This window comes from Pristis pectinata, chromosome 4 (genome assembly GCF_009764475.1).
Source record: "Pristis pectinata isolate sPriPec2 chromosome 4, sPriPec2.1.pri, whole genome shotgun sequence".
Taxonomy (NCBI): domain Eukaryota; kingdom Metazoa; phylum Chordata; class Chondrichthyes; order Rhinopristiformes; family Pristidae; genus Pristis; species Pristis pectinata.
The window spans coordinates 48,780,636-48,807,973 of NC_067408.1; the positions used below are offsets into that span (position 1 = coordinate 48,780,636).

At 39.9% G+C, this 27,338-nt stretch overlaps 1 protein-coding gene across 3 annotated transcripts in view; it reads left to right on the plus strand.

Moving 5' to 3' along the window:
- The first annotated feature begins 2,726 nt into the window (after positions 1 to 2,726).
- Positions 2,727 to 27,338, plus strand: part of LOC127569461 (C-terminal-binding protein 1-like) — a 64,459-nt gene continuing 39,847 nt past the window's right edge. Inside the window, exons 1-3 of one of the 3 annotated variants that reach the window (XM_052014138.1) lie at positions 2,738 to 2,833; positions 3,008 to 3,081; positions 12,164 to 12,347. In XM_052014138.1, the coding sequence (XP_051870098.1) occupies positions 12,284 to 12,347 (64 nt within the window). In that variant the 5' untranslated portion in view covers positions 2,738 to 2,833; positions 3,008 to 3,081; positions 12,164 to 12,283. Of the gene's footprint in view, positions 2,834 to 3,001; positions 3,082 to 12,163; positions 12,348 to 27,338 lie in introns of all 3 variants that reach the window. The other 2 variants (XM_052014137.1, XM_052014139.1) reach the window with 2 other exon arrangements.

Sequence of the window (27,338 nt, forward strand, 5' to 3'; positions counted from 1 at the left end):
CACCATTATCAAATTGATAAACTCATCTTCGCTTCATCTATTATTCATACAAGCAAGTCAAAAAGCATGCTCATGATTTGTCCATTTCTGGACTCGGACTAATTTCCTGCTGCTTTTTCATCACTGTAATTCTCAAAGAATCAGAAACATTTGACATGGAAATTCTGGAACAATAAAGTGCAGGCATTAGTTACATCACCAGGCTCCCTGGAACAAGTTTCTATTTTCAGAACCCTCCCACCACCATTCACTACCAAAATGACATGATACTTTTACCATGATGTGTCTTATAGTATTGCCAGAGCTCCTATACTGAGGCACTCTGATGCCCATTCTATATCTCAATGTAAGTACTCCTTGGACTTGGAGTGGAAGCTTTCTGTCACCAGTGCCTGTAGCATACGTGACTGTAAGTCTACTTCTGAGAATTGCATGAAGCATGTGGTGTGGCTTTTAATACATTGTTGTACCAGCCACTGCTTTTAGTTCAGCATCCACATTGTTCAATAAAGGGTGTTTAGTTGAGTAGCTGCCTTAGTGAACAGTAACACCAAAGAACCTACATGGGACACATTTGTTCCTGGCTGACACTGCACTCCAGAGCTCAGGGAGTGCTATGTGGTTAGAGGTGCAGTCTTTTGCATGAGACATTAATCAAAGGTTTCATGCATCTTTGCAGGTGGACTTAAAATATTCTAGGTATCATTTTCCAGAAAATAAGCAAAGTTCTCATCTATACTCTAGCCAGTATTTACACAAATCTAGGCATTGCTTGTGACACCTTGTTGAGTTCTGATAAAAGGTTGTTGGCCTCTGTTCTTCTCTCCATTGATACTGCCTGACCCGCTGAGTACTACCAGCACTGATTTCTTTATTTCATCCATGTGAATATTTCAAAAATGTTTCATTTTTGTTTGTGCTGATGTTCCTGCATCTCCCTTAATGTCCCTCACGCAAGTTAGCAACATCTAACAGCCTTTTCCTTAGCTCTCCATGAATCCCATCCCTGATTAAGGGATATCTGCCCAATTCCCCTCTGAATTTCCATTTCCCTGCTCCATTTTTAGAGTTACTCTTCCGCCTATTTTGTCCATGCCGACCAAGGTGTCCATCTACGCTAGTCCTGTTTGCCAGCGTTTGGCCAATATCCCTCTAAACCTTTCCTATCCATGTTCCCGTCCAAATGTCTTTTAAACATTGTAATTGCACCCACCTCTACCACTTCCTCTAGCAGCTCGTTCCATATACCCACCACCCTCTGTCTGAAAAACTTGCCCATCAGATCCCCTTTAAATCTTTCCCCTCTCACCTTAAACCTACACTCTCTAGTTTTAGACACCCTACCCTGGGAAAAAGAGTGACCATCCACCTTCTCTATGCCCATCATAATTTTATAAACCTCTATAAGGTCACCCTTCAGCTTCCTACACTCCAGGGAAAACAGTCCCAGCCTATCCAGTCTCTCCTTACAACTCAAGCCCTCCAACCCCCCGGCAACGTCCTTGTGGATCTTTTCTGCGTCCTTTCCAGCTTCATGACATCCTTCTTATGGCTGGGTGACCAGACCTGTGCACTAAAGTGTGGGTTCACTGATGTCCCGTACGATTGCACCCTGACACCCCAACATCTTGCACCCATTTCACTAATGGGATCTGATGGGCAAGTTTTTCAGACAGAGGGTGGTGGGGACACTTGCGGGCTACCCCCAGAACACTGTACACAAAAAATGTATTTCACTGTGTGTTTCGATGTACATGTGACTAATAAAGATATCTTATCTTATATGGAACGAGCTGCTGCATTTGGCCAACGTCCCTCTAAACCTTTCCTATCCATGTTCCCGTCCAAATGTCTTTTAAACATTGTAATTGCGCCCACCTCTACCACTGCCTCTAGCAGCTCGTTCCATATACCCACCACCCTGTGTGAAAAACCTGCCCATCAGATCCCCTTTAAATCTTTCCACTCTCACCTTAAACCTACGCCCTCTAGTTTTAGACACCCTAACCCGGGAAAAAGACAGTGATCATCCACCTTCTCTACGCCCCTCATGATTTTATAAACCTCTATAAGTCACCCTTCAGCCTCCTGCACTCCAGGGAAAACAGTCCCAGCCTATCCAGTCTCTCCTTACAACTCAAGCCCTCCAGCCCCCCATCCTCCCCCGGCAACGTCCTCGTGGATCTTTTCTGCGTCCTTTCCAGCTTCATGATATCCTTCTTATGGCTGGGTGACCAGACCTGCGCACTAAAGTGTGGGTTCACCCATGCCCTCGTAAGATTGCACCCTGACGCCACAACATCTTGCACCCATTTCACCGCAGGGCAGCGTGTGCGAGGGCGGCCGCCGGGCGGGGCCCTCCAGGACAACGGCGGGAGCGCGAGCGGGCGCCAAAGCGACGCTGCGATTGGTTGGCCGGCGAGCACGAGCGCGGGAGCACCGGTTCGGACCGGCGGCGTGTGGCGGGAACCACGGGCAGGGCGTCGGTGCCGCAGCAGAGACCGGGCTTTAGGACATAGAGTACCTCAAGCTGCAGGAGAAGACTCTGGATTGGAAACGGCAGCAAACATTGGTGTCTTAAAGTAAATTAGCGGCGGGAATATTCAAATTTTTGGCACCGCTGGCCCGGATTGGCAGCGCCTGCATGAGGGGCAGAACCGCGCCTGACGTCGACAAGGAACAAGTTTTCATTTTCAAGAGCGCCGGCGGCGAAGGGGGCGGGGCTTGGTGGGCGCGGTGACGTCAGAGCGCCGTGTCGTCACGCGTGGGGGTTTCTTGGATGTGCCGAGCGGCAACATTGTACGGAGAGTGAGTGTGGAGTTCACTGACCGAGGTGAGTGTGAGAGCCGCGCCGTGAATCATGCTGCCGCCGCCCGCCAGCACCCCGCGTCTGGCCGACCGGACATCAACGGATTCAGCGGTAGCAATCACGCACTTTATTATTTATTTATATTTTTTTTTCTCTCTCTCTGTCTTTTCCCCCCCTTTGTATTTCCGGTAGGAACAGCCTCGCTGTGGGAGTCAACAGGAAGCAGCATGGTTTAAGGAGCTGGAACACTTTGTGAAAAAGAGAGGATTAAGGTAACTAATAAATGCAGAAAGGTGGGATGGTTGTCGTATTTTCCACGGGAGGAAGAGTGAGGTTTCGGTTCTGCGCCCTCCGTCTTCGTTTAATTGTTGTGTTACTGAGTTTCTAAACGTTCCCTGGCCCATCTTCTGTAGAACAGATAAAAGTTATAACTTTAGATCTTGCCAGCTTTTGGTTTAAAAAAAAATCACGTCAAAAACCTTAATCTTCCACTGTTCTTAATCTAGCTCAGTGGGAATGTGAACATAACTGAGGAGACACCTTTTTCCAGTTTTTGACAATATGTTGTTGATTTTTAAAAAATGGGGTGGCTGTCTTTTGTTTCTATATATTTACACATTTATGACTCTAAATTTTCAGGTGGGAATTGGGATTGACTTGATTGACTTATGTTCTTTTTTTCCCCCAGAGTTCATCTCTTTAACCAGTTTTTTTTTTAGCCTTGTTCCAGTGCTGAATTCGTAATCTAAATTCTGTATTGAGTTTCAACTTAAATTAAGCGGTGTTGCTCCCTGTATTGGTTTGATTACAATTACTGATGTAACTCCAGTGCAGAGCCAGAGAGTGTTCAAAGATAGATTTGGATACTTTCTGAGCACTTTTAAAAAAAAAACTTGCTACTTGATTTCAGTTTAGAAAAAAGGAGTAAGAAAACACTTTCAAAGTCAAGTTTATTGTCATATGCACAAATACAATGAAAAACTTCCTTGCAGCAGCATCCCACACACATCACATCAGATAAGCAGCATTCACAAGAAAAACATATTATACACAGTTTTTACAACACAATTAACACAAAAACCAAAGTCCATTGCAGTGCAAAGTGATCAAATTGGTCATCGTATTGCTATTTTGAGGTAGTGATTAAGGTTGTGCCTGTTGGTTCAAGAACTGAATGGTTGAAGGGAAGTAGCTGTTCTTAAACTTGGTATTTTGGGATTTCAGGCTTTTATACCTCTTGCCTGATGGTAACTGCGAGAAGATGGCAAAACCTGGATGGTGGGGATCTTTTGATAGATGTTGCCTTCTTGGGGGCAGTGCCTCATGTAGATAGGACCAATGGGTTTACTGATTCTATGCTAATTTGTGTGCCACTATCCATTCTCTTAATGACACTTTGAAATGTTCTTGGAACACCTACCTAACAATGTTGTAGAATCCCCTCCAACACAGCAGACTGTTGCGGTTAATGAAGGCTCAACACCACTTTCTCTAGGGTAACTAGAAATGAGATAACACATGGTGATCTTGTCAGTACAGCCAGATTCCTGACAATGAAAGTATTAAAAATAAGTGATGGGGGAAAAATGCATCCAATTCAGTGTCTACACGTGCTATTGGTTTGAGTGGCTCATTTATTAAAGAGAGTCTTGTATTTGTATACAGCCACCATGCCCTCAAGTTGTCCCAAAATGCTTTGCAGCCCAAAAAAAAGTGTAGCCATTGTTCTACTATGTGAAACATTGCAGCTAATGTGTCCCACAAAACAGCAGTAGGTGAGGATAATTTGTATTGGAGATGTTGACATTTGCAAGTATTGGGTGGGATGCTGGAAAACTCTCCTATGCATCTGCAGAATACTGCTTTGGGTGCTTTTACATTCACCTGAGAAAGCAGGTGGGCTGAGTTCAATGGCTCATGTAAAAGATGGCACTTCTCACGCTATGGTGCTTCCTCAGAATAATACCAAAGTGTTGGTCTAGATTTTTTTGTGCTCGGTGGAATAAGAACAAGCAACCATCTGACTGGTAGCTGAGAGTGCAATCATTTGAAATTCCCATCAATTTGTCCAATTGCTTGAAGAGATTGAATATGCAGAGTAGAGATTGAAGAGAGGCAATGTCAAACTCTGTTCAGCATGCTTGTGATCTGTAAGTGGGTGAAGTGATTTATTATTACCGAGTTCTATTTGGAAATAGACATTTGGGCTGCCACAGGAACCTGAACTGGATTAGTGGTATTCAATCTGTAAGGAAAGTTAAAAGTATTTATCTTTTGTACAGTTGGAAGCATTGAGGCAATTTGTGTTGTCAACATTGCTGATGTCTTTAGTATAAGAAAATATGCCACTAAATGTTGATGTCAGTGATTAACCTTGGACACTTTCTGATGCAAATGCTGTACTGGTTGCAAAAAATATTGATTTCACATGGAAAGGTATGTGCAGTATTAAGCTGTTCTATCATGTTGCTATCACTGGTCTGTGCTTAATTCTTTAGTTTCAGTTGAACTGGTAATAAAAGGAGGAGGTTGGGAGGGGTGTGGGTAACAGAAATCCATTGATGCTGGAATCTGGATATGTGCATAAATCTGGTAAGAGCAAGGTCAGATCTGGTGTATTTAGTATATCAGATCCATTTGGTATATTTTGTTAATTGAATGTGTGCTGTTTTCCCAATCTCTGAATATACCTTCTAGGTCACAGATCAGGACAACCCCTAGGTTCTATTTCCAAAGCAATATTGAGTTGATGGCAGGTGAAAAACTATGAATGTTTTATCCTGGATTGAAGGAGAAAAAAGTCAGGAGGTTGAATTCATTTGTAATTTTATTTCATTCCCACACGTAGATTGATAACTGCAACTTGCATATATGGTAAGCCTTGCTTTATAGTAAGGAAATGTCCCAAGATACTTCACAGCAGTGTAATCAGACATGTAGATGTTGAATCTAAGGGGGAGAACTTGGGACTGACCAGAAACTTTATCAAAAAGATGGGTTTCAAGGAGGGATTGAAAGATGACCTACAGGTGATTAAGGAATGCTAGCATGGCTATCTCATGTGCAAGGAAGGGGGTATACAAAAAAAACTTAAGATGAAGGCAAGGAAATTAATGAGGTGGGAACAGGAACGTTTTAGGATGGAAAGATGAATAATGGTTAGAAGAATTTTAATGATGTGAATGACATTATGGAACCCAGAACCAATATTCAGTCAACAGAGACAAGGGTACTAGCTAAGTAGGACATGATGAGATAGAATTGGGCAGCTAGGAATTGAATATTGTATGGTTTACACAGTGCAAAATGAGAATACAGTTAGGAGAGCACTAAACAGTTGAATCTGATGAAGGCTTCGGCAGAAAATGACTGAATGTACAAAAGGTGATGGAGTAAAAACACAAAGTTTTTGATGGAGTGAATGTTGCCTCAGTGACTTAGCTTCATGTTAGATACAGCATCAAAGTTATGAATGCTCTTTTTCAACTTGCAACAGTGGCCAGGTGGGGAAATGGAAACAGTGGCAGAATATGTGGTTTGTGGTAAGTTCCCAGAAGTTGGGTTGATTTTTTACAAATGTTTACCTAGAACCAATTATTGTTTATCTGAGAATAGATTTTAAAGGAAATAATTTATTAGAATGTATCAGATGCATTTATTCCCCATGCCTAGTTGCCCTTGAGAAGCTGGTGTGAGCTTCTTTGAAATGCTGCAGTTCCTTTGGAAATACTCCAACAGTGCTCTTGGGTAAGCAGTTCCAGGATTTAAACCCAGTAAAAACGAAGAAATAATGACATATATCCAGATCAGATAGTGCATGATGTGAAGGGAAGCCCGCAGGTGGTGCTGTTTCCATACGTCTGCTGCTCTTGTTCTTCTAGGTGGCAGGTGAATAAGGACATCTTGGAGTTCCATCTTATCAAGACATGCATTTCATTTCAGTAGTGCTCAGTGTCTGATTGCAACTTCTCCCTATATGGAGATGAGAAAAGCAGAAGGTAGCCATTGCATACCTGTGAAATTTCAAGTTCTGCATGCAGGGCTCATGCCTATTGAGAATTTTGCAAATCAGCAAAGCAGTGTTGATTTGATTTGCATGTTATGGTGGAGGAAACAAGGTTAGTCACAACCACAATCTTTTCCACCCCTGGTAAGTGCTGTTATTGATTTGAAAGACTGCTAGTAAGGAGTTTGAACTTTGGCTGTTGGCATTGAACTGATCCTAGGAAATACAGGTAAAATATTTTGCCTTGGGAGAAACTTGTATTATCCTAATGCTTTCCTGTCCCCATGTGGCATTAAGCTGTACTGCTGAAATTGCATGTAGCGTCTACAATGAGTGCCTCCCATGTAGAGGTGGAGAATCTGGTATGTACCACAGAGCTGTTTTACGACAAGCCCAATAGAACTTAAGAAAAATCACAAGCATATTTCCTTCCCATCCCTCATCATCTTTCTGTAGTCTTTGATGCAGCTGACTACACCATCCTTCTCCATTGACTTTACTTAGCTCAGCATTTCCCTGTACCTTAGCTGGTATGGAATTTTTTTTGAGTTTGATGCAAGCGGTCGATATTTTTGCTTCTGCTTGTTTTTCTCCATTCAGTACTTTGTAAAAAGCAAGAGCTGCTGTGTTTTACTTGATAACATTATCAAAGTATTATTACATTATGGGAGACCATTCAGCCCATCAAATCTGTGTTGGCTCTTTAAAGAGTGATCCCGTTGCCCCCACTTCCCCCATTCTCAGTAACCTTGTAACATTTTACCTCAATATTTATCTTGTTCCCTTTTTGAACAATACATTTGAAACTGGATCAACCATATTTTTAGTCAGTGCATTCCAGATTCTAAATACCTGCTGTTTAAAAACTTAAGTTTAGTGGGGGGGGGGGGTGGTTTGGGAGAATGTATAGACTTCCGGCAGAATTTAATCATTTAGAATAAGGAAGAGGTGCGGCTGGGATTTGTATGGATGAACAACTTGAAGCTGGAAAAAGAGGATGTGTGCATGCAGCTTCCAAATGTAAAGATCTAGCAGAAGTTGGGAAGTTTTTATTTTCTTAAAGGCTCATTAATCTTTGGAATAAGTTGTTGGAGAATGCATTCTTTGTAGAGCATCACGGTGGCGTAGTTTGTAGAGCTGTTGCTTTGCACCTCCAGCAACACGGTCAATTCTGATCTCTGGTGCTGTCTGTGTGGAGTTTGCATGTTTTGCCTGTGATTGTGTGGGTTTCCCCGGGTACTTCAGTTTCTGCCTTCATCCTAAAGAATGGCAAATTGATACGTTAATTGGAGACTAAATTGCCCATGGTGTGTAGGTAAGTGTTAGAATCTTGGGGATGGGGCGGGAAGGGTGTTGGGAATGTGAGGATAATAAGATACAAGGACACTTGGTGGGGGGGAATAAGATTGCTGCATGAGCTGGCATAGACTTGATAGGAGGCTGCTATTTCGGCCATGAGGAAATAAGGTAAATGGTATAAATGTTCAAGATAAAATATGGGCTGGTTTCAAATAACAGGGAGGAACTTGTAAAAAATCTCAATCACAAGGGATAAAGTCACAGGCTAAAGGTAGACAAGTCACTGGGTCCTGATGGCTTGCATCCAAGAGTTTTAAAGGAAGTGGCTGCAGAGATAGTGGGTCAGCTGGTTGAAAAATTTGAGAACTTGCTGAATTTCGGGAGGATACCAGAAGATTAGAAAACAGTAAATGTGATTGCTTGTTCAAAAAGGGCAGAAGACAGAAGGTGGGAAAGTATAGGCCAGTTAGTGTAACATCTATTATTCGCGAGATGCTAGAGTGGATAATTGGAGGGAATAACTGATCATTTAGGAAAGCTGAATATAATCAAACTTGTCATCATGGTTTTATGAAAGGTAAATCATGTTTGACAAATTTGCTAGACTTATTTGTAAAGTGACGGTGAGTTGATGGAGGGGAACCTGTAGATGTAGTGTATTTAGATTTCCAAACGGCATTTGACAAGCTGCCATGTAAGAGGCCGGTACATAAATTAAGAACCCGAGGCATTGGAGGATGTGTGTTAGGGTGGATTGAAAGCTAGCTGTCATATAGAAAACATTTCAGGCTGGAGGAATGTAGCTAGTGGAGTATCCCAAGGATTGCTGGTTGGACCTCAGTTGTTTACTATTTACATTAATGACCTTGAAGAGAACAAAATCTAAGTTTCCAAGTTTGCTGCTGATACAAAAATGGGTAGAAGGACAGGTTGTGATAAGGACATTATGATTCTGCAATGGGTTATAGATCGAGTGGGTGAAAGCCTGCCAAATGGAGTTTGATGTGGGAAGTGAGAGGTAATTCACTTCGGTAAGAGGAATAAAAAGGCAGATACTGAGCATGATTTTGGTTCCCTTACCTTAAAAAGGATATAGAAAAAGGCTGCAATTTTACACACAGCCTTGGTACTTTGCATTATTGGGGGTGGTGGGAAAGCATGCCCAAAGGGAGGGGGGGATCCAGATTACATTTGCAAGTTTCCATCTAATCATTGGGCATATGTTTTGGGTTGGAAAATCTGAAAAATGACTCCAGGTCAGTTGTTGTTTAAATTCTATTCACAGATTCTAAGCTTGCTAGGTTTAACGCATGATTCCTTGTATGAAATGAGTTTGATGCTAATTAATAACTTTTTGTGACCACTCAGTAGGCACATTTCTAGTATAGAACTGGGGAAATCTGTGCTGCCTTTTGGACTTTGGAATCCACCAATTCAGTGGCAGCCAGCTGCATGGGTGGCATGGTGGAAGATGGTTCTGGCTTGTGCTAGGACCAGACTTGGGACACTCATGGAGCAATACAGGTGAATCTGACAGAAGTGCCATCACCTCCATGGAAAATCACCCTGTTCTTTCATTCTATCAGGTTCTCCAAACTAGGGCTGTTCCTGGTATGTTTCAAAAGCCAGAATCACTGTTACCATTGCCTCCTAGCCACTGTTGTTGGGAAGCCATTTTGGGTTTTGATGAGGATGGGATAGGTGTACCTGCAATGTTCTGCTTAATTGAATAGCTTGCCAGTGTGGTTGAGTCCAAAAATAAGGAACAGTCCTAGGCCATGGTACAAAATGGTTTGGTTCTTGTGAAACTAACCCAATCAATATTTTTTGATAGGAGAAGTAATGAAATTTTATTGAGGTGAAAAGTGTGGAAGCATGGGTGGTGCCTTATTCAAGTCTTGACAAATTTAAATATTCTGGGAGAGTCTTCCTGAAGACTTCCTGATCAGGAAATACATGTTTGGATTGTACATGAATTGCTGTATTCAGAAGGTTCAACAGGAAGTGCCAGCTACCTATTGGAGTTTCTGGTGAAGCACATTATCACGCTCATTTATAGTGACCACATCACGGTCATTTGGGCATGCACGTTATGGATTAAGTCTGGAAGGTTCCAAGTTATCTTTCCACTTTGTCCGGATTCAAATGACAGAAGGAAAATTTGACAGGTTTAATACTGTGTTCATGTAACAGCTTCCATTTTTATAATGAAGTAATGTGGTCCTGTGAAGTTTCCAGGAGTTTCAGACAAATTTGATATATTAGATAAAAATTCATACCAAGGCTCCTTGTGTGTTATTAGGACAGATTACAAAATAGTGTGGTCAGAAGTAAGTTTTAAGGAGAATTTGGAAGAAGGAAGTTTTAGAAATTGGCACTTGGGCAGACGCATCTACAGCCGCCATTGGCGAGTGAAGGAAATAGGATACAAACAAAGTTGAAATTGGAGGAGCATGGAGGGTTGTAGAGCAGGAGGTTGTTAGTAGGAAGGATGCAAGAGGATTAAAACATAAGAACACCAGATATAAAGTTGAGACGTTGCCAGATTAGAAAATCAGTGCAGAAGTTGGTGAGCATAGGAATGAAGTGTATCATGGTGAGAAGCATATCAAAGAGCTACCAAATCTTATTCCACCTTCTCGTACTAGGTCTCTAGCACTGCTCTTCAAGGACACATCTAAGTACTGCCTCTGTCATCCTTGCAGACAGGGAATTCCAAACCCCGACACCATCTGGGTGAAAAAAAATCTTTCCTTTAATGCTTCTACCAACTACTTTAAATCAATAGCCTCTGGTTTTTGAACCCTCTGCTGTGGGAGATAGGTTTAGGCTCCTCATTATTTTATACACCTTAAGTCTCCCCTCAGCCACCTCTATTCCAAAGAAGGCAGCCTAGCTTATCCAACCTTTATAACTACTATTTTCTGATCCTACCAACGTAGTCATAAATCTAATCTGCACTTTCCGGGGCTATCGCATCTTTCCTTTAATGTGATGACTGTGTGCAGTACTTCAGCTGTGGTCTGACTAGTACTATATCCAAGCATAACCTCCTTATTCTTGTGTTTTGTGCCTTAAGCACAGTTAACATTATAGTTTGATCTTTCATCAGAGCTGAAATTTTTAACGTGTAGAGGACTGAGCGTGTTGGGAGGAAGGCAGCAAAAGTATCCTCTATTCCTTTTTAATTGCCTTGTGGATTTGTCCTCCTTTTATGGATCTGGAGATGTGAATTCCAAGGTCCTTTGTTCTTTCACAGCATTTAATTTCCTTCATTTATTGTACGTTACCTTGCCTATTGCACTTCAATGTTTTACCTGACTTTTCTGGCTTGTATTGCATTTGACACCATTTTGTCTAACCGCTTGTATCTTCCAAAGCTTTCCTCTGCACTGTCAACCACATTGCTAATTTTTGTAACATCTGGAAACATCATATTTCCTACATTTAAGTCTAATAATTAATATCACAAAAATCATCAAGGAACCAAGTGTGAAGCCCTGTGGAACTGCACTGATCTTAGCCTTCCGGTCATAACATCACTCCCTACCTGCCACTGTTAATTTTTGATCATAGACAGAGTTAAGATGCATGCAACAGAGTTGTAGATGAACTTAAGTTTATGCAGGGTGGAAGATGGGAGGCCAACTCAGAACATGCCATCTATATCGTTTCAGAATTACGATTACATGGACAAACCATGCTATCTGGAATTATTCCTAGGTTGTATTATGTGTTTGAGTTGATAACTAGGGATGTGTCTGTTGCACTTATTAATTTGCACCTTTGTAAATGGGTGAGTACATTAAAATAACATGTAAATGCTACTATTGCATATTCTGTGGGAATTGGACAAATACAGGATGATGGGTTCAGAATGAGTGAGTGCTGCAACATATTAGTGGGGAATTGTCATTTTTATATGGTAAGTTATTTGGTACTCTGAAAATGCTTTTTGGCTGAACTGCCTATGGGAATTAGCGAAGGCAGTGGAAATCCTACCTCTGCTAGAGATTATATAAATGTTTATCTTTTATTTGAAAAAACAGGCCAACAGGAGAGTTTGGGATATTGAAACCTGTGAATTTTGATGTCTCCAGTTTTTGGTGTGGATACAAAACTAATCCACCTTCAGTCGTCGTGCTGCTGACTTCTGACCTGTAGCTCTCATGTCTGTGCCTGTTATGGACAAACACAAAGTAAAGCGAGCACGTCTCGATCGTATTTGCGAAGGTAAGAGTTTAAAGTTGAAAAGGACATCTTCTGAACTTATGCCTCAGATTTATTGTGTTTTGAAGTGAAATATATTAGATCATGTTGCATGTGGATATTTACCATTTTATATTGCATCCACTCTGAATTTTGTTTTTTGAACTGCTCTTGAGGGCTGTCAGCTTGGACATCTTACGATGTTTACCTCTTCTTTGCCAACCATGTACAAGTTCTGAAACTTGCTGTGTGCAATATTAGTGACATGCACCTGGGAATTGGATTTTTTAAAAAAAGTTGCTCAAAATACTGCTTTCTGGGATTTATCCTGAATTTCTGAAATTTTATAACCCAATAGATATATCTTAAAATAGAACTGGACTTGGCATTGGAAGCTAATTTATCATTATTTGTTGTTTTGGAGGACTTCCCATCAACCCTAAAATCAAGTAGAGGCAACTTGTGTGTCCCAGATATTCTATGCTCATTGAGTTGGGACATCAATTTTGTTAATTTTTTGCATATTTTTCCCTTGTGTATGAACAAGTTTTTGGAAACTTCATTGCCACATCCTAAATTTTCTAAGCATTGAAAATTGTTGAATAATGGCACCACACATCCTTTCCAAAGACTGCAAAATAGTTTAGGAGTATTTAACATGCCAATGCATGTGGTGCTGGTGACTCTTCATTAGCTGTCCATGCTCTTTATATAGTGAAGGAATATTATTGTAGAGCATTCAGCACAAATGCTGTGTGCAGAAACAACATCCTTTCCTGATCTGGAGGATAGGTCTTTCAGCATTCAGTGAGAAGGCCGGAAAGGGTTGTGGAGGTCATTGTAACAGCAATCAGCATTAATGTAACATCTGAGTAAAAGGAAGGGCACGGTACACAAGTTTTGGTTTGTTTGTTTTGTGAGAGGAAAAACTTACCTTTGTCCTCCAGTAAGTGGGGAAGGGCTCATAAATGTACTATGATTAAGTAAAAAAATATTTTGATCCTACTCTCATTTAAGTTCTCCTCAATAATGTATTTGGAATTTGTTTCCACCAGAAGCAAAAGTAACTTAACATTTTTGAGAGAGTGCCATGCTTTTTGAAGTGATAACACTTGCATTGTTGACCCAACTTGATGAATACCAGATGGGGCTACCTTTTGTTTGGCATTTGGAGCAATGCTTTTTGAGAGCTCTCTTAACTGGATCTGCATGTGGTCTCAGATTCTTTACTAATGCAGCCAATAGTTAAAATCTGTTTTTAATGGCAAAAAATGGATCATAGAGAGTGATTACACATCAAAAATTTATCTAAGAGATATATTAAACTACAAATTTCTGAAGTTTGAAATAAAAACAGTATTTTGTTCATGGAGTTAATCCCTTCCATTTTGTAGAATTATAAATTTCAAACAGAATGTGGTTCACTCCTTTTTTCTGTGCATTCTTCTTTCCTTAAAAGATTTACCTAAATGCCTCTTACCAATTCTCTTACTAATAATCATTTAAACCTTAATATAGAGCAAGATAAAATTAACCATTTATGTTTTCAGTACTGATCCCAAATTTATACCCCCTTGTTACTGTTTCACCAACCAGTGGGTATAATTGTTCACTCTTCCACTTTCTCTTTTAATGTTGGGCATCGGTATCTTGTACACAAAGTTACTATTTCCTACTGTATAGTTTTCCTTAGCTTCTACATTTATTTTATCAGTTTTTCTGTAGATTAACTCAAAGGTGTAAGAAAGAAGGCAGAGCTTTCCCAAAGTACTCAGTAATATTGCTCAGGAATGTTAATTTTTTTTCTTCTTGAGCAACATTGGTAAGCTGTGCCTCTATTGTATGAAATGTACTGTATATCACAACTAGTTTCCCACAGCAAACATTGTGGCTTAATATGTCTTATTTGAGCTGTGTCAGTGGCATTTTTTTTCTTGCAAACTTTGACTGCAGATATATTGATCCCGGTTGATAGCTGTCTTCTAAAATCTTAACCAAGTAATCATTATTGAAATTGAAAATGAATGTGAGTTAATATTTGATCGTCCAGATTGATGGGTGGCTCATTATGTACACACATGCACCTAGGATATTATTAATGATCTGATGCTTTTTGTCCTTTGTCAAAATGTCCACACGCACACTTTGAGAAAGGATTGCCAAATATTGAACAGCTGATTTCTTTTTCCAACTCTGCTGCAACCAGTTGAGGCATCCTTACCAGATCCTAGTTTAGTGCTAACTTGGTTTACAATCCCTGGCACTGGAATAACTGTACCATTAAAGAAGTTGCCATGTTGCCGGTAATTATCACTGTTGTCTGGTGGGGTGCAACACATTATGATCAAACTATAGAATTAATGAATTGCATTACAAACGAATTTGTTCGTTGGTAATCTGAAGTTGAAAGATGTTACCTTTTTATCACATGTCACTTCAGGGTTAGCTTCCAGTTACTTCTATGCATGGTTTGATGAGGTTATGTACCTTGTGTATTTTTCTTGTTGAATCACTAAATTGGGTAAAAACAGAGACTCGCTTATTAACTAACTTCTACTTGCATCAAGATTGTCCATTTTAAAAACCCTTTTTGTTTTCTCTTGAATAACTGGTTGACTCTTGGAAGAGATTTGTGTTTAGTCCATCCAAGCTATTTGTACGGTACACCCTCAGCCATCCAGCATATATGGGAAATGGGGGCTGTGAGTTGCATGAGTATGTGGGTTACATGAGACTTGCCTGGAAAAAAAAATCACCATACATCATGCACCAGGTACTCCATGCAGAAACCTTTAATTTGACAAACTATATGTCATCCCCTTGCCCTTTTAAAGATCAATGGTTCACACTGAAATTCTGCATTTCAAGTCTAAACAGTATTGTAAAATTCAGCAAAAATAAATCAAAGGAATGACCTTTACTCACCTCATGAAATGCCAAATCTTTGAAGAGGATGTTACTAATCAACCTACAACTGCACTGTCCTTGTGTGTAAACATAACTAAAATATCTTTTCATACTTGCTTTGCATAACACTTGAAGTAAAATTGCTCAATTAAGCATCTGCTTAATATTATTACATACTTTTGCCACTTGCATGAAAACACCAGATGCATAAAAACTGGATAAGCAAGAATTTAGTGTAGTAGTGCATTGCCACAGGAAATAACTCTGTTTCATTGTTTTGAAATCCAGGTACTGCTCCAGTAGCATAGCTCTGGGAATTAGCAAATGCGAGCAAAAACTGTATAATGAAGCTGGGTAATGCAGTGAGTAGCACGCTGTCCTTGCAAACATAGTCCGTACTGTCGATTTGCATTCAATCCAGATTGAAAGTTCCTTCATTGTATCTTTCCAAAATGAAATGACTTTAGAATTGGAGATGGAAAAAGTTATTTTTGGTAAAGTGTGAGGCAGTCTGTATTCAAAAGAGATCAGGCTGGAGAACCGGAATAGTAAAATGGAATGGGGGGAACATGGGCTCTAATCAGCTGTTGCAAATGTAATATCTTTGTTTCCCTTTCCACAAGAATGCTCTGGTAAAAGGCTCCTCCCAGTAAAGCATTCTTCAGCCACTGCTCAAGTTAGTTGATTAAACTGTGTGTAGTGAATGGTATGTACTTGGTGTCTAGAAATCTATTCTACATCTATAACATATCACTTCAGTTAATTAAAAGCCCAGAAACATCTTAATTTTAAATATATATGCAGCTCTTATTCTCGGGCAGTCTCCTGCAATCAAAGATGAATTGCATCCACCCCATTTCTGTAAGTTCTGAGGTGATTAATTTGGCCATCATGGGACTTACAGACTCTACTACAGATTAGGCAGGAGGTATCTGATGAGATGGGCAGGTGGGTGGTTTGTGGGGTAGTACATTCCTTCTGCTGTACGTATATGTTGAACTCTTGCATGGTCCCAATGCATTAACTCGACGTTCTCAGTACTGTCTTGAATTCTCCTTTTCCACTTTGAGTAGTTGTGGGCTACAGATCCCTAGTAGTAAAATGGGTTTTGCATTTTTTTGTCAAGGAGGCTTTGGAAAAAACCTTGAATTTTTTTTCTGGCTGTATGATCTCTTTCCGTGCCAGAGCTCTGAATAGAATGTTTTTGGAGTCTGGTATCAAGCACACAAACATCAAGGTTTATCCATGAGTGTAAGACCTTGATGCTAGGAAAATTAGGCTGAGAGAGTTTATTTGATCATTCTTTAAGTTGATTTGCAGGGTTTTATGTAGTCTATGTGTGGTATCTTTCCATTGATGGTCATTTAAATTGAAAGATGCTCATTGTATGCAAGGAGGTATTTTGTATATTCCCATTGTATTGCATAATTAAATTTTCTAGTAATGGTACTTGCATGGCAGGTCTGGAACCTCCAGGAATACATTCAAGCAGACTTGGCACTTCCTAACTTGTCTTATTTGAAAGATGCTTAGGCTGAAGGAGAAATTGGGGGTTGCTCTTTAGATGAGTGAAGTTTGAAAGAAGAGTCTAAAATCACGAAGGGTTTTTTGGTAGAGTTTTTTTCCCAAGACTGAAGGATCAATAACAAGGTGATATAGATTTTAAGGTGCTTACCAAAAGAATCAAAGATTGCATTATGGTTTTGCTTCCATCACTAGACAAATGGACCTTTGAATATAACATCAAGTCAAAAGATATACCACTAGGCTTGGGCAGCTTCTATTCCGCTGTTATAAGATTCTTGAACGAACCTCTTGTGCGATGAAGATGAACTCTTAATCTCTCATTCTACTTCGTCTTGGCCCTTGCAGCTTATTTTGTCTGTCTTTGGTTTCCTTATCCATTCTGCTAGTTACATCCTCAAATTTTTGTTTTCATGAAAGCTGTGTTGACATTATTGTATTTTGCTTTTCTAAATTCTATTATCATTTGCTTAATAATGGGTTCTAGGACTTTTCTGACAAGTCACGTCAGTTCAAATGGCTGTTGCTCCCTGGCTACCTGACCTAAGCCTGATGGATCCAGTAATGGTCACATTTGGATCAGATAGGGGGCTTAAATTTTTTTCTGATACACAATCTAGATCAGACTTTGGCTATGGTCTGGTTAGGTTTTAAATTTTAAACTTGAATATAGCTTTTACTCATGATCTGTTGAAACCTTTCAGAAATTAGGAAATTTTGGAGTATGGCAGCCAATGTTCCACTGCTACTGCAGCCATTTCATTTAGAACCTTGGAATGCTGACAAATGGGTCTGAGGGATTATCAGCTTTTTTCCTTCAGTTTGACTAGTACTATTTCTCTAGCAGTATTAATTATTTTAGGTGTATCACTTTTTTCCTGTTGGTTTTCTGGTATTTTTGGGATGCCTTTAATGTCTTTACAATAAAGACATTGTGGTGGGGGTGGGGAGGAAGAGTTTCTTTAACATTTAGTTCCACTGCCTAAGCCTCAACAACTGTGTACTTAACAATTTTTTTATGCGCTTAATGAACCAGATGATTCTAAGAAGTTGTACATTTATTTCTGGTTTGCAGTATTATTCTCCCTCTTTGTTGGATTTCCTTTGCAGGTTTCCAAAATTCTCCTAATTGTCAAGCCTCCTATTTTCTGTATCTTTGTTTTTCAGTCCAGTACTGTCATTGATCACTTTAGCCACAAATGGATCACTTTTCCCAGGGAGTCTATTTATTAATGGAATATATATTTGTTGGGAATTATGAAATATTTAAGTGTCTGCCACTGCTTATCTACTGGTATAACTGTAATTTCTTAATTTGTAGCTCATACCTGCATAATTTTCTTGAGTTTTAAGACTTGCTTGTTACACTCAAAGTGAATGTGAAATCTGTTGTGTTATCACTATTGCCCAGAGAATCTTTTACTGTGTGATCACAAATCTATTCCTGACTTGTATGTAATCAGATCTAGAATGAATTACTCTCTGGGTCCATAATACATGTTCAGGAAACCCTACCTTGAATGTATTCAAAGAATTTGTCTGTCTGACTACCTTTTGTCAATTTGATTTTCCTAGTCTATGTGGAGTTTGCATTTCTTCCATGACTACAGCAGTACCTCGGGTACAAGCCCCTGTGATTTCCTTATTAGTGATATATCCAACCGTGTAGTGGGCCTGTAAACTACTCGATGTTTCTTGCCACTTGTTATTTTTCATCTCCATCCAAAATGATCTTCTGAGCCATGTATTAGAGTTACCCCTCCTTCCTTTTCTATTTAGCATCAATTTTCAAAATGTCAAGTATTTCCCTGCCCTGGTTAACCCACAACCATGCTTATGCACGGTATTTAACCTGCTTATGTTACAAAGAGGGAGGTTTATAATGAATTGCTCTGTACCTAACTTGGAATTGGACAGTGTTACTGCAGGTGGTGCCTGTGAATTGTGCTATTATGTCTGGTTCCACTCTCCTGGATGAGGCAAAAAAGTATAAATGTTAAAAGGATGCAGTTTTGAGGTCACTGCTTTAATATACAGTGAATTTAGGTATGTCTAGATATGATTTGAAACGTACAAGATTGTGGTACTCTGGTTCTTTAAAATATTCAGGAACTTGATGGCTATTCTTGAAGTGACCTATAAATTCCTTGTTGAGTAATTACAAGCATATTATAGTAATTATTCCTGTTGGTGCTGTGGGCTGTAAGGCATTCTTGTAAGACGGCAGGCAGAGGGGCCAGCTGAATTATCTCAAAGCTACTCTGCTGCTCCCGACATCTTATCCAGAGCTTCTCCCAAGGGAGGCTGACTGATGCTTTGTTCTGGGTTTTTCCCAATGGGAATTAATGGCTTTAAGAAAAAAAACTCTCTGAATAAAATCCACTGTTAGTGGTTTGGGCTCTTTAACCAAAAGAGCAAGATGTATAGCTAATGAGCTTTGTCATGGTTGGCTGGCACTGAATAATGTCTGCGTCTGATTGGTTTGTCTTGAGGCAGTGTGTTGTGTGTGTAGAAAGTGAGTAGAGCCACACACTGCACATTCTCCATTGCTTCACTGGAGTAGCTTAGACTCTGGGAGAAAGCAGTACAGGCAGGAATGCAAGGTTAGTTTTTGTGCTTTTTTTTTTCTTTTTGTCTCTAGATTCAGGCCTGCACAAATGAGCTTTGTTTTAAAGCCCTAATGTTGCAAGGGGTTGGATTGAAAGGGGGAGGGGACTGTTTTTTTTCCCTTGTTGGTAAGGTCAGGGTGGGGTTGCAGCAGCTGGTTTGCTACTGTTCCTATCGCTCCTTTTGAAGGTAGGCTTGAACAGTGGTTTCTGTGTACTCCTCGGATTTATCGGCAGGGAGGTTGCTGCTTTATTGTTGCAGAATCTAATGCATCCAGCACCATGTTGTTGCTGAGACAAAAACGGGTGATTTGGGAGCAGTTTTTTTGTTTGTAAGGAAAAACAACCTGCAGTTAAAGGCCTAGAAGCCAGTCAATAAAAACTGCTTGATCATTTTATAGAACTCAGCTATTCCCTTTCTTTCCCTACTTCACAACATGTAGAAGATGGAAATGTGCCAAATATTTGGACAAGGATGTTTTTTAAAAAAACAATCTTTTCCAAGAGCAGTTAGTTGAAGTAAGCTCAGCCTGTTAGTGCTGTTGGAGTAATTTATGTCCTTCCGAGTGCACAGATGCCACCTCTGTGCACAGAAAGGAGGGGGAAATGAATGGCATTGCCTGTCAGTCAACTGAATGAATAGCAATGCAACTGGTAAACACAGAGCAGGGATCTAACACATGAAGACTGACACAGTGAAAGGATGCTTCTGTGCGATTTAACCCTATTCAGTGGTCAACTATATAGCTAGCTTTCTGATTTGCTGGCCTCTACTTTCTGTGCCAATCTTTTACCAGGAAGTTCTGATTCTGTTGGATCTCCCGTAGTAAAGTTAGTTCAGCTTCTGATGGTTGTTAGAGGGCAGGAGGTTGACTGGTTTTATTTGCCAACACTAAGCAGTGTTGCATTAAATGGAATGGGCAAGAAATGTTAAGATCAAAACCTTTGTCAAGGCTTCTTAAGTTAAAGAAATACTTTATCCACTTAATGCTCAGTATGTTTTATTGTGAAAATTGTTATAACATTAACATTGTATTCTAATATATAACCTTAATCCAGTAATTGTCTTTTAATGTGTTATAATGTGCTAGCAAAAGTAAGTATTATTATATATGGGACATTGTTATATCCCAAGAATATGCATTATATTTTAGGATCTGATGTTTCCTAAGGCACTCTAATTGTAAGTGTAAAAACAAAATTCTGCAGCTGTTGGAAGTCTGAAATGGGAAAATGCTGAAAATATTCAGTAGATCAGGTAGTGTCTTTGGAGGGGAAACAAGTCATTTACAGGTTGGAGACCTTGTATTGGAGCTGCTGAAAGTTATCAATTTAAAATGTTAATTCTGTTTTGTTATTGAAATATAAATATTGATTAGAGCTCAGAACTTCAAAAACTACAATAGAATGATCTACATATAGCCAAATAGGGCTTTGATTTTAATTTTTCATTTGAAAAGTAGCATTTCCAACAATGCACCATCCCTCAATGCTGCATTGGAGTGCTATCTGGATTTTGCACTGTAGCCTCAAAGTAGGTCCTAAAGCAATAGAATTGAGACTGGGACTGCAGAGGAACACTTAAGAGGGCCCATGTGTATCTTGTCAGGCACATTGACAATACTGAATTCTAATTGTTTTGGTTTTCTTCACTCAGTTGTATGTCTCTGTAGTTTATTTTTTTTGTAGACATGGATATCTCATTGCCTGAAGCACACAAGTGCATTTGTTGCCTTGCATACATGCACTTGGGAATTCTTTAAAAGAGAGAGTTGGTTATTTCTTTTCTTCTTCAATCTTTTTGAGTTTCCAAATTAATACAAAAAAAGATAAGGAAAAAAAAAGACTGGACTGAAATTTCTCAATAAAAACAGAGCAATATTATGTCGTCAAATCTGTTCCTCTAAATTGGAAAGTTATTGAAAAGGGATCTATATCATATGAAAGTATTGAATAAATGGACTCCAAATATCTTCAAATTTAAGCAAAGGATCAACAGTACCACTCCTAATTTTTTCCAAGTTTAAACATGATATAGTTTGAGAGAACCATTGAAAAGTAGTAGGGGGTATTGGATCTTTCCATTTAAGCAAAATGGATCTTTTGGCCATTAATGTAACAAAGGCAATCATACGGTAAGCGGAAGCAGATAAATGGCCAGGCTCTATCCTTGGTAATCCAAAAATTGTAGTGATAGGGTGAAGTTGTAAATCAATATTCAATAGATAGCTGGTTATTTCTGAACACCAGTTTTGTTCAATCTACCAAATCTACCTTGGTATTTCTTAATGACTCCAAGATGATGCAAAATAGATGAAATAGCGCATTTGACTCTTCTAATGTTGTCTGCAGGAGCTAGGCAAAAAGCGTTTGTGAATTAAAGCTTTCTGCAGGATTTTCATTTGGGTAGTTACATCATGTTCTCTTTGCATTGGATGCCTGATTTGTCGAAGGTTGAGAGACTTCACTCCATTTTGGTGTTCTGTATTTGGCTGAATGGAGAGTGATTTTGTGATCCAATGTAAAAACTCAAAATTTAAGTGTCATTGAACAAATTTATTGTAGTACAGTAAATGAGGTTTATTTACTGCAATATTCTGTAGAGGTGTCATGCTCAATAATTCCCTAAGACCAGCCAATAAGTTTAGGAAACATACTTGTAATTGAATAGAGACTGCAGTGATTGAGGTGACATTCAAAATCACCAGTTCTGCAAGTACACACCCTTCCCTTCCTGATACTTGAAGGATTTGTGCAAATAGTAAGTGAGTTTATAGAAAAAATTGACTACAACTCCCACATGTAATACCTGCCGCCTATGCTGCTTTTGCAATGTACAGTTAAGCTGTTAGAATTCAGAATATGTAATAAGATTGTCTGATAGCTTAAAATCTTGTGATGTGGTGTTCTCCAGCTCCATTTGAACAGAGTAGTTCACTTTGTCGGCATCCCATTCAGTATCATAGAAGTTTCTTCTGCCATCAGTGTAATAACTTGAGTCATATCGGAATAGGCCTTAAGGCATCAGCTTCCTCTGCCATTCAGTGAGGTCATGGCTGACTTTGTGTCTCGGCATCTTCTCCCACTCAATCCTTATATCCTTGGTTTCCAAAATTTTATGGATCTCAGCCCTGAATATACTCTTGAATTTTCATGGCTCTGAGGTAGAATAAACAAAGATTTACAACCCAATGACTAAAGAAATTCCTCCTCTCCTCTGCCATTTTAAGTTGTCAATTCATTATCCTGAGACTCTGCCTACTATTTTAGAATCTTCAGCTGGGTGAAGCAGCCTCTCTGTATCCACCCTGTTAATCCTTTTATGTCTATATGATATCTTCTAACAAGCTGTTATGGCCTCTTTGGCAGCACCAAGTTCTCAGGATACACCATCATGACTTGACATCTGTGCTGTTTCTTTTTCATTGGGCCCAAATCCTGGAGTATCTTGTCTAATATTATTGGCAAAGCAAATGTCCTGGGAAAGCCTCTCGCTGCATTTTTGTGCTACTTGAGTTGGGAGCTATTGTCTAGGGAAGGAATATCTTAAAAGAAAATCCCATTGGCTTCTGAAGCTACCATGTTGTCAGTTTGCAGCAGGAGCCTGTAGGCAGATGTCATCCAGAGATTTGAGAGGCAATTGGTGCAAGCTTTTATCACTGATATGTTCAACCTAAAGTAAGAATGCTCGTTGGTACTTCTGAGTTTCTGTGCCCAAAGGAAAATGTTCTTAATTGGAAAATCTCTGCCTTAACAAACTTTAAAAAGTCCACACCAAATTCCCTTCAGCACCAAAGTTTTGAGAATGAGATGCTATGAGTGTTTTGGGGAGGTTGAGGGAGGAAGAGTCTGGGAAATTGCCCTTCTCCCAATTTCATTATCATTGTGAAATTTGTACTTTTCTTTATTTTGAGGCATGTGAGTGTTAAGAGTGTCCAATGGTCTAGCCTTGGGGTTGGAATTGATTCTCGTCACTCTGGATTTTCTGCCCAGCTGTATGTTTGGAGGATGAGCATGAGTTCTGATAAAAGGTCTCTGCTGTACTGTTAATGAGGAAATGTTGATGACTGCATGGGGACATCTTATTAATCATTCCACTGCAATATGATTAAAATTGTATATCACTTTTTAGAAAAGAGCATAATGACAAAGTACAATATTAATATTCCATTTACATGTAGCTTATGATTTGGTTTGTTATTGATTAAATATTATCCAGCAAGCATCATGTTTTCTCAAGTAATTCACTAAAAATGTCCCAATTATTTCTTTTGTTTTGAACTTGTTTAGGCATCAATCTCTTTGAATATGGTAGAGCCTTCTACTCAATAGTAGAGAAGAAATCTGTGCATCAAAGCACTTTTTGTTTAACTTGCACAACATCTTTTGTAATTTTACTCCCCAACCCCACCAACCACCCATCCACAATTCTTTCTCAGTTGATCTTACAACAGCAGTGCTCTGTTGTAAGAGCCTGGTGACTGTAACAAAATGGATAAAGAGTGAGACCAGCAGGATATGAGTTTGCTGTCTGGGAGCAGTCATTAAATTGGATGGTATGATGCAGAGTTACCATCACTAGATAGTTGGCTAAGTGGAACAACTGGTATGAGGAAAATGGATCCACACTTGTTGGTTTGTGTTCTTAATGTGGAGTAGAAAAATGCAGTAGTAATGTAACTTTGAAGCAAAATAGGGAAATTGGAACTGCATATCTAACTAGTGGAATTTTGTGGTAGAGCTGGGAGAAAGATGCAAGTAATCATTTGGTAGTCAGTGAGTCGTCTTCAATGAATGATTAAAATTAAACCAGCACATAATAGCAGTCTATGAAGAAAGGGCTAGCAAAGTCAAAATAGGGTGTTTTATTATGTTCTTTACTTGCACGAACTGATATGCTGCAGCTAGGTTTGAGTTTACTACACTGCCAGGCAGTTTGATCCAGAAATCAAGTTGTTATCTGAAGTATGAGGTATTTATCTCAAATTGTCTGTGTGCTTGGCTAATTGGATATTTGCAGCACGGTGTTACTTGTTTCCAGTCATGTAGTTTTTTTTAAACCTTTGGAGTTCAATGGCTATGCAATTAAACAATTAGCTGGGAGAAGTAACCAAAAAAATTCTTGGGATATTTCCTTCTGACCAATCCTTGCCATCTCCCAACTTCTCCCAAAATCCACTTGCACCTCTTCAAAAACTATCCAAGACTTTGTGCATCTCTGGCAGGAAGACTAAAGCCCTAGTGGCCCACATGTGTTGTGATTCTCGCCAGACTGAATATGATGCACACTTGGTTAGTCTTCCAGTGGCTGGGATGCAACAATATGTCAGACCTCTCAATGTTCCTAATCTTTGAGAGGTGATCAGTAATTGGGTGTATTTACACTCTCTGGGACATCCCAAAAGTTTTCTTGCTCAGCATGCAAGAACCATGTCACTGGTACAGCAAGAAATTTTTGAGGTTACAGTGTGGTATTGAGGCAGATTCCCTGTACTAGGACTACATCTTGATGGGTTGAGAGTTTGAGATCCAAGATGATCCAACATCTTTTCACTTGGAACCCAAGATAAAGAACCACTTCCTATCAGAATTTTGCTTGCTTACAAGTAGTTTATTTATTCCTTTTTGAGGATTTGTGTCAAAGGCTTTCATTGCCCATTGTTAATTGCTCTTGTGGTGGCACAGCAGGTAGTGCTGCTGTATCACAGTTCCAGGTGCCTGAATTCTATTCTAGCCTTGGGTACTTGCTGTGTGGAATTTGCATATTCTCCTATATCTATGTGGGTTTTTTACTAGCTGTTCCAGTTTCTTTCCACAGCTCAAAGATATGTTGTTGGGTTAATTGGCTGCTGTAAATCACCCCTTGATTTAGATTTAAGAATCAAAGGGGAGTTGGGTGTATGGGGAGTAAGTTGCAGAGGTGCAAGGAGTAGGAAAATGGGATTGCTCTTCTGGGAGTTGGCATAAACTCGATGGGCCAAATAGCAGCCACTTATGTTGTAGTAAGAAGTGGTGGTGGTAGATTGCTTTGTTGAATTACTGCAGTCCTTCTGGTGAAGGTATCCCCCACAGTATAGTTTAGTAGGGGGTTCCAGAATTTGGGCCAAGTGGAAAGTTTGGGCATGGCTATACAATTCAGAATGTCGTGAGCTTGAGAGAGAGTGGTGTTGCCATGTGCCTGAAGCCCTTGTTAGTCTGGTGGTAGAAGTCACAGGTTGGGGAGGTGTTGTTGAAGTAGTCTTATTCAAAAGGGTTGTGATTATTGCCTTGCCTCTGGAATTCAGCTGCTTGGGTGCATGGTTGGATCAAGGCAATGAGGTCCTCTGGAACTGAGTGGTCTTGGCAAAACCCAATCTAGACATTGCGTAAGTGCTGCTTAATAGGTTTTGTTAAATGTTTTCATTTTGCTCTCAATCAACGAACTGGGTGGTAATTACTGCAGTGTATTTGTGCTGCTTGTAATGGACAGCATGTATCGGGGCACTTTTCTGCATTATTGGGTAGATATTACCTTTTGAAACTGCCAGGACAGCTGGACAAAATGGCAGCTATTTCTTTTTTGGAGTTTGGATCTTTTGTACTACGTCTGTGATAGCATTTCCTATATCTAGTGCTTCCAGCCCTTTATTGCTGTTGTGTAGGGTGAATTCAGTTGGCTGAAGACCAGGTTCTGAGATGCTTCCTCCCAAGGTGAGGTGGATCATTGACTTGACGCCTTTGGTTGAATGTGGCCTTTGAATGTGTTTGGACTTTGGCCTTGTGTTTGGCACTTGCGTGCTGGGCTCACCATCATTCAGGCTGAAGGTGTTCTTGGAATCACATCCTCTGATTAGGTTTAATTGTTCACTACATCAGTGTGGTGAGATTGCAGAGGTCTGATCTGATCCATTGGTTGTGATATTGCTTGGATCTTGTTGTTTGGCATGCATGTAGTCTTGTGGAGCAGTTTCAGCTGGTTGACACTTTTTTAAGCGTACCTGCTGAACTAGGATTGATAGTGATGGCAGAGTCAAAGAGATGCTGGGACATGATGCAACAAACCATATTCTGAGTCTATTAGCATGATTGTAGTGCCACATAGCAACTTCGAGGGTGTCTTCAATGTGAAGAAGCATACTTTATGTCCACAAGGACTACCTGGTGGTCACTTCTATCAGCAAGATTGTTGAGGATGATGTCAAGCAGCTCTGTCCTTCAGGACTCAACCAGCTTGGTCAATGGTGTGCTACCAAATCATTATTGGTGATGGACATTGAAGTCCTGCAACCTGCATATATTCTGTAACTTTTTTGCTTTCATTGTTGCTTCCAAGTATTGCTCAACATCAATCGAGGAGGATAGAAGGTAGTATTCAAGAGGTTTCCTTGCCCATATTTGACCTGTTGCCATGAGACTTCATGGGGTCTGGAGTCATTAAGTGCTCTGATAGGAAAGCATAATTATGTATAGGAAGGTAAGCTAACTGGACTAATGACTCAACCTATTCTGAACTTTGCAACAGCATTGTCTTTTTCATAGGCTGTCCCGCAGGAGTGAGGATGACTTGCGTCCCTACTAGTTTTGAGAGGGGTTGTGAGGCCAATGTGGAAACCACAGACTCCTTCCCCAGATGGAGCAGATGGTTGCTGTTGTGGTGGGCAGGTGGTTTGTGAGAGTGCATTGCTTCCGCCACTTATGTAGGACCTCTGCGTGCTCCATTGCATGGCCTTAATTCTCAATACCATTCCATATGCTGCTTCTCCACTCAAGCTGTCATGAACCAATGTTCCCAGGCATCAGTAGGGACGTAACATTTCTCTTACGAAGCTTTGAGAATATCCTTGTCTTATAATCTTCCATGACTGAGGTTGGAATAAACATTGGTAGTCTGATAGTAGGCATTTGCATGATGTGAAGCAACACAAAATGCTGGAGGAACTTGGTGGGTCAGGCAGCATCTATGGAGGAGATGGATCTGAAATGTCAGTTGTCTATCTTC